This window comes from Clarias gariepinus, chromosome 14 (genome assembly GCF_024256425.1).
Source record: "Clarias gariepinus isolate MV-2021 ecotype Netherlands chromosome 14, CGAR_prim_01v2, whole genome shotgun sequence".
Taxonomy (NCBI): Eukaryota; Metazoa; Chordata; class Actinopteri; order Siluriformes; family Clariidae; genus Clarias; species Clarias gariepinus.
This window is the reverse complement of record NC_071113.1, coordinates 25,096,159-25,107,482: the sequence shown is the minus strand read 5'-3', so window position 1 is coordinate 25,107,482 and position 11,324 is coordinate 25,096,159. Positions and strand designations below refer to the sequence as shown.

At 35.4% G+C, this 11,324-nt stretch overlaps 1 protein-coding gene across 1 annotated transcript; it reads right to left on the bottom strand.

Moving 5' to 3' along the window:
• Positions 1-4,913: 4,913 nt before the first annotated feature.
• Positions 4,914-10,575, bottom strand: gpx9 (glutathione peroxidase 9). Its single transcript, XM_053510836.1, has 5 exons — positions 10,458-10,575; positions 8,784-8,877; positions 6,211-6,341; positions 5,567-5,697; positions 4,914-4,971 (listed from the first exon to the last, which is right to left on the bottom strand). The coding sequence occupies exons 2-5, from the start codon at positions 8,854-8,856 to the stop codon at positions 4,914-4,916; spliced, it is 393 nt and encodes a 130-aa protein (XP_053366811.1). The 5' UTR covers positions 8,857-8,877; positions 10,458-10,575.
• Between the last annotated feature and the right edge of the window lie 749 nt (positions 10,576-11,324).

The following is an 11,324-nucleotide window of genomic DNA, read 5'->3' as shown; positions in this document are numbered from 1 at the left end:
AAGCAATAATTGAGCTTAGAATTGTTTTAGTAATCAGAAATGTTGTTGAATTGTTTTTGTGTGCCTGACAACTATTTTACAAGAAAAAGAAATCTCAAATCAAATTTAACCTGTCAGACAGCAGGTGTGGTGTTTTTTTTGTTTTTTTTTTTCCGGGGTGGCAATTACTGATAATGAAATCTACACTGTAAATCCGAATAAAAACTCAAAAAAATTGGGGTAATCAGTTACATTAAATGTTTAAGTAATGATGTTTCCAGTTTTAAGTAAACAGAACTATGAGTTTTTGTACTCATTTATATTAATCGTTCTTTATTTGTATTATTGAGTAGCCTAACTCATACTATTTAATAGCAATTATCTTTTTTTTTAGTTGTTGCAAATCAAATAAATTGTTGTTGGTATTTCGGCTCCTGGCAATGGGTCGCTACAGCAGACAACCCGGTCCGCACACAAGCTTGGCACAGGTTTAACGCCAGATGCCCTTCCTGACACAACCCTCTCATTTTATCTGGGCTTGGGACAGGCACTTTATCCAGTTGTTGGTAATCGAACCCGGGCCTTTTGCATGGCAGGCGAAACACCTACCACTGAGCCTACCACTAAACACCTACCACTATTGCCCTTATGACATCACACACTAACTTGCTAGTCTGAAAGATTTTAAGTTGGTGGAACTTTAAGGTAACAGTTACTGTTACTTAAGTCCTTACAGATACTTAAAATATCAAATTTGTTCAGTTAACTTGAAAAGTGTAATTTCTACAAACTCATAAATACCAAAAAGTTCTAAATACGCATTAAGGTCTAGTATTTTTAACTAATTGTAATTATTTAAGTTAACAGTACTCAATATGTTTAATTACTTTAAGCATTAGGGTTTACAGGGTAAGTAATGTGTCCTTTAAAAGGACAACCAATAAATCAGGTTCCTCTCATGGTTTCTTCCCATATCATCTCAGTATATCTTTTCACTAGCTCTGTTTTGGTCATTGTGACAATGTCTATTGTTATACTGTATAAGTAAAACTGCTAATTAAATTGAGAGTTGCCTTTTCTCCAGTGATGTTGCAGGGGGTTGGGGAAAAAATGGCAATGGCATTATTTTCTTTCATTTGTTTTGTTCTGATTAAACCATTTAATAACCATGTATGTAAAATTAATAAGAACATCATGTGCAGGTTGGAATAAACATTCATACATGTAGGAACATCAACAACTCAATCATGTTGATACAAAATTAAGCAATTGACTAAAAAAGTGAAACACGATTAATCAAATCTGCTTTCTTTGCATTTTCTCATGAGGGTTACTTTATTATCTCCTCCTAACAGGTAAAGTGGAAATAACGACAGCTATAGACAGATCTCTGTACAAGGAGCTCTAAACAATCCCTCTCGGCCGAGAGCTGATGGAGCCAGAAGAGCAGCAGATGTTGCGTTTTCCCCTGACGGGACTTGCTTTGCTGCTCTTCTCTGCCGCAGTTGCACACATGAGCGACACAGGAAAGCCCAAAGAAAATTAAACATCAGGAAATTAAACCATTAAATATGATCTAGCCTGTAGTTTTCGGAGGTCTAATTCTGTGGGTTCTGTGAAAAGAGTACAATTATAAATATATATAAAATGAGGAAAAAGCCACTAGCATGGAAAACAAGTTTAGTGATAATGCTTGTGGCAGAGAACCAACTTCATAATGGCACAGTGTAAAAGGATCAGCAGGTATTGATCCATAACCTGGACAAGTGCCATGTTATCGACAGGAAGACAGAATAGGCCACAGTGAGTGTGTCTAAGGAGATCTGGCTGTGTACTCAATCACTGGAGCAAAACCGACTTGTGGGGATAAAACAAAAAAGGCATGTTATTCTTATTGTCCATGTAGATCAATGGTAATGCGAAAGGTTGCTGGAGATGATTGATGAGTCTGGCTGCATACATTTAACCCCCATAAGTGCCAAACCAACACAGATCACCTTCAACTGCTAAATACAGGTGTGGATTATGTTATAAATATGAATATAATCTACATTATAGCTTTATAAATTCATTACATGATAAGCATATAATAACTGTATAAAATTATCTAGTTTTAATGTTATGTAAACTTTTATTGTGTGAAATGTAACAGATTTTTTTGTCATGTTCTGTTCTATTTTTTTAGAATTATTATTATTATTATTATTATTATTATTATTTTGACATACAGTTATGTTATTCTATTGTAGATTAATTAGTTAATTTATGTTGTTAATTATCATTTTTGTTAACCAAGTTTTCTGAATCCAGAACACTATTCATATACATACATTAATAATTTAGTTATGAATATGAGCAGTTTTTTAAGACCTTTTTTTAAGAACCTTACTAAATCTGGGTATGTCAGTTCACAAAATGAATTTCTCATATTGTATTAAATATTAAAGCATCTAAGAACACATGTGCAGACAAATAAATTGAATCCAACATATGGATTTTACACAATGGTTTATTTTGGAGTAATCAAAAATTACTCAGAAAAAGCTTCCTCGTTTGACAGTACAGAACTGCGAGCTAATGACCTATGAAAATGAGTACAGTTTTTAATTAGACTATACACACAAAAACGATGCAAGCGAACTGGCAGGATGCCTGTGTCATAAATAATAAATGATTCATTTTTTCATTCTTCTCTCTCGTTAGCTGTGTTCACAAATGGATCTATAGTGGCCACTTTAATATGGTGCTGCTCTGTAGTACTGAATCGGTATAAAATGCAGGAATTAATCAACAATAGTAATAAGGTCAAAATCATTTATTATTTTATGCATTTGTCTTGATCTGTTATATATTAAATTATACTAAAAGATTTACTGTTTGGAGAAGCAAGCTATTTACATGAATGAGTAAGTTAAACATACTGTATAGAATGTACAATGATCTAGCAAGGAGGAAAACAAACAAACAAACAAACAAAAAAAACAGTATATAGCCTATGAAAGATTTGAACTGCAACTGCTAAGGAATTTTAGCATGCAATCTATGAAAAACTATTGAAGCCTTCTGGCAAACACATAAATCACTTCACTCCACTGGATGATTAATTATTTATCTTCATTTCTCTTAGCTATAGCTGTAATGTTTTCTCTTTTGCCACCACTCAAATAATCCTTAATATTTAATATAATAGTAAATATATTTAATATCATATTTAACACATAGTGCTGCTCTTAATAATTTTGTAGTATTACAATCCCATAGTAAAAAAAATATTTATCATAATTGTAAAATACATGAATTTCAGTTATCCTGTGAATAAAGTGGCACAGTGGAACAGAGGGTTTTTAATGCTTAAAACCAAGACAGTTTATTTTGTATAAACATTTGTACAGCACAGCTTCAGTTTATACTGTATATATTTTTGCTATAATGCATAATTTGGAATGTCTTTTCCTAAATATTTTCAAATAACAATCAAATTGACTTTAAGTAACAGAGCTACTGCATTAAGTGCTACCATCAGCCTTGAGGTCCAAAGAAAAATGTATAATATTACATTTTCAGTAATCTAAAGTTCCTTAGCTAAAAGTGAGATAATTTAGCCATCATATAGCCTGTTTGGAAGCTTTCGACTTATGCAATTGCATATAATATGGTATAAAGTTATAGCTCGTACTTACTTTGTCCTGAGTTGCATGTCAAACAGTGATTCATTTAAGATAATCGAATAAAGAGATGTATAACATGCCAGCAGTAAATTAAACCATGTTAGGTTGGGGGGGGGGGGGGGGGGGGGGGGGGGGGTATGATGAAACTACATGTGTGATTTGAAATTAACAGATTCTATTTTAGTTCATTATGAAACACTGACACCTAGTGACATCTTTGTGTTCACAAGGATTGATAAACATTCACTCTCTTTTGTTCCTCTCTACAAAGATCCTCAACCCATAATTTTATCCTGTCCCAGACAGTGGAGGTATATGTGTATGGTTTAAGCAAACTTTACACTTATACAATTACTTTAAAAGATCAAATATTATTTATGCTGAAAAAATGTAGTTTTTGGGAAGTAATTCTTTATATGTTTATAGATTTGATATCCCGAATACTTTTAATTAATTTTTGTAAATACATACAAACACTAAAGTAAATTTATGACACCATATGTGGTAAATAAATATCTTATCTTAAATATAATATATTTATTAATATCTTAAATTTTTTATTTATTTATTTAAATTATTTTACTATTTTTACTAAACCTCTGATCAGTAAGCCTGCATGCTTGTGTGTGTCCAGCCACAGTGACGGTGCTGGTTGGAGATTTTTCTCTGAGTGAACACACTGAAGCTCAGAGTCTCTCCCCTGCCCTATCAAACCCAGCTCAGCTGCACAATTGCTTTTACTGAGGGGTCATCACACTGCCCCACCACTACTCTGCACACACACACACACACACACACACACACACACACACACACACACACAACTGAGATTTGTGATAAAATTCTTTTGAATTAAGTCTTTAAACTGTTTTTAAATGTACAGTCATGTTTGGGCAATTAAAGGAGTTCCTGGGAGGCCAGCATTTCAGACGTGAAAGAGGCAGTCCAATCATTTTTCCGGCATACTAAGAAAACTTGAAAAAAATCTTGATGGTATACTTTACACTAGTTAAGTGAGATAAGTGCATTAGTGTAGCATGAGATTTAATAGAGAAATAAAGGGAGTTTTTACTCTCAGAACTGTTTTCTGTTACTCTGCATCAAAAGTCCAGGTCTAACTTGAACATCCCTCATAATTGTAATATGCATTAGTGTAGAAAAAAAGCTAATGATGTGTTCTGAGCTTTGGCAAGTGTCTTTTTACATTTAAGAAAACCCTTCACTGTTTATCTTTATAAGGTCAGTTGTGACATAAAAGAACAAGATTTACAGGAGTGCAGCTATGTCTCTCTCCACATCTTCAAAAGGGTGATTAGGATCATAGCTGTCCAAGAAACAAATAAGCAGGATATTCAGAAAAGAAAAAAAAAATATCATTAGTATAACATTTCTTATAAATCTGGTAAAATAATATTGATCAAGAAATAATAATTGTAGATTAGCTCCCTAAAAATCAATAGAAAATTAAAATGGCATTTAATCACTCAAACTATTAAAGCTCATAAGTGTAAGAATAAATAAAACCTGCAAATGGATTTGCATATTGTTACTTAAATTAACTAAAAACTTATACAAAATGACTAAAAATAGTGCAAATATCTTGAAAATAGGCAGACGTATCAAAATTTTGTTCTTTTATAGATTGGGATCCGGCAAATCTAAGCTTAATGACATTTCTAATTCCATATTTGAAAAGCAATATTTTCTTGGCATATCATAGATCATATTTGTTTTATTATTATTATTATTATTATTATTATTATTATTATATAAATACATTATAATTTTGATTAATTGATTTTTTGCAGTAATGCTTCTCTTACCCTTAAATCACCAAATGGTCATCACATGAAAAACTCTACTTACTTAATATTAAATCACAAGCTTATTAAAGTAGGTTGTTAGCCAACTGCTTTTACCGTTTGCTTGGCAACCCTTCTACTGTGATAAGAAACTTCTCAAAGTTCCACCGGATGTCACTTATTTTAATTGGAGACCAACAGAGTTTCTTGATATCTCCAATAACAGGATTCACAGAAGGCAGTGTCTCCTGCAACCAATTCAGAGGTGAAGATGGCTTTTAATAACTAGTCAAAAACTTCTCTGCTTAGTTTACTGTTGTTTATGTATTTAGCCACCACAAATTATGCTTGTAAGTAGATGGGCTGTGAAAAAGAAGGTGTAAAAGAGTGTGTGAATGTGTGTGTGCATGGTGTTCTACAAGAGACTTGCATCCCATCCAGGTGTTTATTCTACCTTTGTGTTCATTATTCACAAACTACATAAATATTCACATATCTAAGTTGACCCAGGCTAGGATATAGTAAGAAGATGGATGGATGGATGGATGGATGGATAGATAGATGGATAGATGGATAGATAGATAGATAGATAGATAAATAGATCACCAATTTAAGTCTTTAGCCTGAGTTGTACTCTAGAGCATGCTAATCATCTAGGAGTCATCTTTAGTATCCTTTAATTAAACTCTAGGTTCCATGCACTATTTGTTTCAAGGTAAAACACACAGACGCCTGTTGTCTTCAGAATATTAATAACTTGCCTTTAGGAAGGTGTACAGAGGTGCCTCACTCAGCCCATTAACCTCGATTTTACTGAACAAGGGGAACTTTGGAATGAAACCGCCTCCAGGTCTGACACACCGCAGGACGTCCAGAGTCTCGTGATTGTCCTCTGAGAAAGAGAAAGAATGACTGTAACTCAACTACAGGGCTTTTAACTGCTGTGTTATTCATCAAACAATAGTTACACTGCCTGTCAAAGGCACCTTATGTTTTATTATCATTTATTCACCACTGACAGATAAGACATTACAGGATATGTAAGAATGAAGTTTGTAAAAAACGCCATCTCAACATGGCTCTAGGTCAGTTATCCCTTAGGAGCATGCATATCAGAGTATTGGCACCTGCAGCTTGTTTCCTGTTCACTGTGCAGCATTACTGTACATCATACACCAATCACCCACAACACTAAGCCCACTGACAAACTGGTAAACTGGTTAAAGGATTATAGGCACCAAATGCTCATCTATGTCTATGGGGACTAAAGAAAAGCCAATGTAGAACAAATTGCTGAAAAAAGTCAAATACATAAGGATCAGAACACCCAATGCATGACATACAGGGCTTAGAATACAAAGCGCTAATGTTTGTTGATCTCCAGATCTCAATCTGACTTAACATCCATGGAATGTGCTGGACAAATAAGTCAGACCCATGGAGGGGCAATCCCACAACCCATAGCACCCAAAGGATCCACTGGTAATATCCCAGTGTTAGACACTACAAAACACCCCAAGAGGTCTTGTGGCGTCATGGCCCAAAGGGTCAGAGATGCCCCAGCAGCACAAGGGGAATCTACACAAATTTGTATAATAATTTTAATGCTGTGGATAATAATGTGTTTTTCTTGTTACCCAGGTGACCCCAGCTAGATTGATTGTTTAAACAAATAATATCTTTAAAAGTCTACTCTTGCTTTGAGCTCTGGGTTTATTCAGAAAAGTCGGCATTTGTTGTTAAAAGGATAAACCAATGTAAAGACCAAAGAGATGTCTATGGAAGAAAAACAGCAGAAATATACAGGCCATGCCACAATATGCAAACCACTCATCAGCAGTAAGAACTGAAAGGCCTTTGCAAAGATATGCAAAGAAACATATAAGTTCTGAAATCAATATTACCTACATGCATCAATTACAACTAGCATGGTGGAAGGAGTGTCACAGCTTAGGCCTGTGTGGCTGCTTCTGAAGTGTGTTTACTATCATTAGCATTATCTTTAGTAATAATGGAGCTTGATGCTAAAGATCTACAGAAACATTGGCCAGTGTTTGACAACTTACAGAGAAACGCAATCAAATTTAGAGGAACTTGGGGTGCAACAAAACATCATACAACAAAACAATGACCCAAAACACACTGCCAGCAATGGATTTCGTAAGGAGAAATAATGTGTAAGGTTTTAAAATGGCCAAGTCAAGCACCAGATCCCTTCTAAAGGAAGAAAGAAACAGATAAAAACCAACAGCATTTAAATAAAACCGCACTAAAAGAAAAAAGCTTTAACACAGAAAAATTAGAGCCTTTAACGCCTTATTAGAGGACATTGTCAATGGTCGAATCCGAAGGGAACGCGTTTTTAGGGATCACTGTGATTTTCTGGCCCACGGTGATGACTGGATTATTAGCCGTTTCAGATTTCCAAGAGCTATCCTCTTGGAGCTCAAATTTGGAAAGAGAGACAGCGAGGAGCCACGCATTACCCGTTCCCTTACAGGTGCTGACAACGCTTGGTTTCCTGGCAACTGGTTCTGTCCAAAGAGAACTGGCAGACCGCTCGGGCTTAAGCCAGTCGTCTTTGAGCCGTGCAATGCCAGCTGTATGGGACGGGATCATCCGCATGTCTAGCAGGTATATAAGGTTTCCATACCATGCAGTTGACCAGCCAAACATTAAAGCGCAATTTGCAGCGATCGCCGGTTTTCCTAATGTAATCAGCTTTGTCAGTTTTGTCCGTACGCAATGTTTTTGTATGAATTCAATGCAAGTCTTTGTACATGAGGCCGTTGGTGATTTAAGGGTTTGGTTTAAAATCACGCAGCTACAGATTCAATAAAATTTTATTTCTATAGAACATTTACCAATGGTCATTGTGGCAAAGCAGCTTTATAGAAAAAAAGGAAATACATTTTTGAAACATTTTAATGAATAATTTTAACATGTTAAATTACAATTACCAGTTTTGAGGTTAAGAGCATCAGTTAATGTTTATATCAGTTTGACCATGGCATGATTGTTTATGGCAGGCAGTTTGGAATGAGAATTTCAGGAACTGAAGCATTTTTGGCATTAATCTAACTGTCGTTAGATTTTGCACAGAATGGAAAGTGTAAGTTAAAGAGAAGCAACATGATGAGATGACTAAAAGAACAACCAAAAACCAACCAAATACAAAAGGGATCTGGTTCATCCTAAAACCAGATGTTTCAACAATGTTTTCTGATATTACAAAATTAATTATAAAAAGTAAAGCATACAAAAAGACACCATATTATGCAGCTTGCATTATTTAATCTCTGGTTTGTTTACAGTAAAGGTTGTTTTCTCTTACCTGGTGCCTGCAGTCCAAACTGATTGCATGAGAATCCCAGAATGGTGAAGTTCTCACCATGAAATCTGTCCATGAGTGCATTCAGCCTGAGGTACTAAAATCCCAGGAACACACATTGCTATTATTGAAGTTTAATGTAAAGAATACCTTACCATCAAACTTTTTTTTTATAATTGCTGATCTACAGTTACACAGTTTAAGTATCTTCTCTCTGTAAACCACTTTAATGAGTTTGAACAAAGCAATCATGGACATGGACATAGAGTTTCCTTCTCTGAGCTAATTAGCCAGGTATTTACTGGACCTTTAGTCAGTTGCAGTTGCATCCACTTGTTAGTGGGTTTTCCTGCCATCAGCTGTGCCTTCAATAAGTGAAAATCAGTTGGTTTGAGGTCAGGTGCATAACTCATTTCTTTGCCTTGGGTTGCTTTCGCAGAACATTTTGGGTTGTTATCGAACTGTAATGTGAGACACTGTCCTATCTGTTTAAGAATGTTTGGATGAATTAGCAGAAAGTGTTCCTCTATATTTCAGATTTCTTCTGATTACTTCTGTTATCACCACATCACCACTGCTTTCCCCTCTCCTTACGGACATTCTGGGCTCTGATTGAGCACTGTACTACTGTACACTATTGCACTGTACAGTAAGCACACAGCAGCACAACTGTAACAATCCCAAGCAGACATGTCAGCTATTTCCGCGATTTGTTAACGTCTAAAAATGTTTGTAATGCGAGGTCCATTCGTATAGTATGTGAAAGTTCAGAACTCGAATGTTTGTAAGTCGGGGATTTACTGTACTCGTAGCAGAAGAGGGCAGCTATTTATAAAGTTGAGAATGATGCACCTGCCTTCTTCTTTGGTTAGATGTTGTCACAGTTTTTTCTTTATCAACGAATGTATGCTTAGATCATCCACTTTAGATGTCTTCTATGGCCATCAAGTTATTTTGATGTTCCTAAACTTGTCATTATTTTAGGAATGTACTACATTGTTGATTTGGCCATTACCAAATATCTGTAGTCTCTATACTTTTTTTTTTTTTTCAGTGAAATTAATGCCGGACTATTTATATCATTAGTTTGTCAAAAAATAAGTTAAGAACAGGCCACAACTAGGCTTTAATCAGATTATAGGTATGCTGTTAAATTAGTTTTTAGCCAGTGACAATGGAACACCTTTGTAAAAAATGGCTGTAATTCCTAAACTGGAAATGTATCATTTTTCTTAAGCGACTTGAATTAAAACTAAAAGTTCATACTTCAATCGCCTCTTACATTAAGGCACTTGGCAGACACCCTAAAAAGAGCAACTTTTTATTTTATTTTTATCTAATTATACATCTGAACAGTTAAGGGGTTAAGGGCCTTGATCAAGGGCCCAACAGTGGCAACTTAGTGGTCATGGGGTTTGAACCAGGAACCTTCCAAACCATAGTCCAATATCTTAACCACTGAGCAAACCCCTCAACAATAAAAAAGAAACAAAGACATGTACAGATCAACTAGCATTTTGACAAATGATTGACATCGTCCTTCATTCATTTAACGACACAATACCTGCACAGCCCTTCCATAAACCTACCTATAATTTGCATTAAATATATTTCCCACCAGATTGAGTTTTCATTTATAATCTAGGATTCTGTAGTATATTCGTGAGATTCAGATACCTCCTTGACAGTGGAGTCTCAGAAAGTGGCCACATTGATGATAAGAAGAACTTTCCCCTCGTAAACCCTGAGCGAAATAGGTTTCCCTTCCAACGTGACCATGGTGAAGTTGTGAACCGAATTGACTGCCATGTCTTCTGTATGTGGATCCAGTCTCCTGGTTAGCTTTAAAGTTACCTTCTGTAAAGCCAGCAGTCCAGCTTCATTCACAATCCTACAAACTTATGGCTCAGCAGTTGTTCCACTCGGGTGCCTCCATTGTAATTTAACCCTGTCTGTGGATTGACATGCTGATATTGTTTGCTTTGTTGGTTTTGTGTTGGGTTCTGTGTGTGTTTGTGTGTGTGTGGGTGGTCTGTGTTTGCAGAGGTATGCAGAAACTGCCCATGATGCAAGTATTTATCATGTGTATTGTTACTTAACAACTTCCCAGGTTCTAGAACCTAGCGTACATACGGTTAACATTCTTCCAGTCTTTTGTGTGACGTGTTGACATTTGGTTACGATACGTTTCGACCTGACACAGCAGGACAGGCTGCTCTAGACTAATCTAAAAATGACGCTCATTGTTGCGAAACTGATTTACCCTCGATAATTATAAATTGATACAAAGCACATGGTGTTCAAATAAAAAAATTGCATTCATTGACAAATCTCCGTAGTATAAGAGGAATAAAACCCTTAAGTGCAGGCAGTTTTAGGTTAAGAATAACCTATAAGACAGAAACATTAACTCTGCACTGGGACAGATTACAACAGCATGCCTTAATTGTATTTTTTATGCAGATATACTGTAAAAGCATGCTTAGTCAAAACTTAAAAAAATACATTGCTAATTTTTTTTGGTCATCTCTCTTGTGTACAGGG